The sequence below is a fragment of the Penaeus vannamei genome, chromosome 33, assembly GCF_042767895.1.
Source record: "Penaeus vannamei isolate JL-2024 chromosome 33, ASM4276789v1, whole genome shotgun sequence".
NCBI classification, from domain to species: domain Eukaryota; kingdom Metazoa; phylum Arthropoda; class Malacostraca; order Decapoda; family Penaeidae; genus Penaeus; species Penaeus vannamei.
The window spans coordinates 31133617-31135685 of NC_091581.1; the positions used below are offsets into that span (position 1 = coordinate 31133617).

Sequence of the window (2069 nt, forward strand, 5' to 3'; positions counted from 1 at the left end):
AGACTCGCGACACGAAAAGGCCGGCTTCGTGGCGCTTGTTTCCGAGGCATCAAGTCAGAGGCCGTCCGCGGGACCTCAGGACTCGACGGACGATGACCCCTTCAGGAGCTAAATGATTGGTTTCTCTGCCTAGTCAGTCAAGCGATTTATTCCATGGGCCGATCGTGAGAAACACGCATAAATGGAAGAACGCATCTTTTGGCGCTTTACCTGCTGGTCGTGAATTACTCATTGAATAATAATAATAATAATAATAATAATAAAAACATTTAGACGAGCAAACCACCGACAAGAGCAAAAAGCGAAGGGGATTCCTCCTCTAACAGTTCGCGTCATTCAAAGCGTCCGAGCGATCGCGGCGACGCTTTCGCTTCGGGAATTAGCGGCGGACCCGAGGAGCTGCCTTCGCGGCGGACAGGCAGCCTCAGGGACCCGAGGGAATGCCGACCAACGGACTCCTCCCCGACGGCCAGGCAGCCTCAGGGACCCGAGGGAAAGCCGACCAACGGACTCCTCCCCGATGGCCAGGCAGCCTCAGGGACCCGAGGGAATGCCGACCAACGGACTCCTCCCCGACGGCCAGGCAGCCTCAGGGACCCGAGGGAAAGCCGACCAACGGACTCCTCCCCGACGGCCAGGCAGCCTCGGGGACCCGAGGGAATGCCGACCAACGGACTCCTCCCCGATGGCCAGGCAGCCTCAGGGACCCGAGGGAAAGCCGACCAACGGACTCCTCCCCGACGGCCAGGCAGCCTCAGGGACCCGAGGGAAAGCCGACCAACGGACTCCTCCCCGACGGCCAGGCAGCCTCGGGGACCCGAGGGAATGCCGACCAACGGACTCCTCCCCGATGGCCAGGCAGCCTCAGGGACCCGAGGGAATGCCGACCAACGGACTCCTCCCCGACGGCCAGGCAGCCTCAGGGACCCGAGGGAAAGCCGACCAACCTCCCCGACGGCCAGGCAGCCTCAGGGACCCGAGGGAAAGCCGACCAACGGTCTCCTCCCCGATGGCCAGGCAGCCTCAGGGACCCGAGGGAATGCCGACCAACCGACTCCTCCCCGATGGCCAGGCAGCCTCAGGGACCCGAGGGAAAGCCGACCAACCGACTCCTCCCCGATGGCCAGGCAGCCTCAGGGACCCGAGGGAATGCCGACCAACCTCCCCGATGGCCAGGCAGCCTCAGGGACCCGAGGGAAAGCCGACCAACCGACTCCTCCCCGATGGCCAGGCAGCCTCAGGGACCCGAGGGAAAGCCGACCAACCTCCCCGATGGCCAGGCAGCCTCAGGGACCCGAGGGAAAGCCGACCAACGGACTCCTCCCCGACGGCCAGGCAGCCTCAGGGACCCGAGGGAAAGCCGACCAACGGACTCCTCCCCGACGGCCAGGCAGCCTCAGGGACCCGAGGGAATGCCGACCAACCTCCCCGATGGCCAGGCAGCCTCAGGGACCCGAGGGAAAGCCGACCAACCGACTCCTCCCCGATGGCCAGGCAGCCTCAGGGACCCGAGGGAAAGCCGACCAACCTCCCCGATGGCCAGGCAGCCTCAGGGACCCGAGGGAAAGCCGACCAACCGACTCCTCCCCGACAGCCAGGCAGCCTCAGGGACCCGAGGGAAAGCCGACCAACCTCCCCGATGGCCAGGCAGCCTCAGGGACCCGAGGGAAAGCCGACCAACCGACTCCTCCCCGACAGCCAGGCAGCCTCAGGGACCCGAGGGAAAGCCGACCAACCGACTCCTCCCCGATGGCCAGGCAGCCTCAGGGACCCGAGGGAAAGCCGACCAACGGACTCCTCCCCGACGGCCAGGTAGCCTCAGGGACCCGAGGGAAAGCCGACCAACGGACTCCTCCCCGACGGCCAGGCAGCCTCAGGGACCCGAGGGAAAGCCGACCAACGGACTCCTCCCCGACGGCCAGGCAGCCTCAGGGACCCGAGGGAAAGCCGACCAACGGACTCCTCCCCGACGGCCAGGCAGCCTCAGGGACCCGAGGGAAAGCCGACCAACGGACTCCTCCCCGACGGCCAGGCAGCCTCAGGGACCCGAGGGAATGCCGACCAACCTC

General features: G+C 66.2%; 1 protein-coding gene across 1 annotated transcript in view; it reads left to right on the plus strand.

The window, feature by feature from the left end:
- Window positions 1-440: 440 nt before the first annotated feature.
- The window catches only part of LOC113820353 (collagen alpha-1(I) chain), a 2808-nt gene continuing 1179 nt past the window's right edge, over window positions 441-2069 (plus strand). The window contains exon 1 of the mRNA XM_027372689.2: window positions 441-2069. This exon is cut by the window's right edge and continues 1179 nt beyond it. Within this exon, the coding sequence (XP_027228490.2) occupies window positions 441-2069 (1629 nt within the window).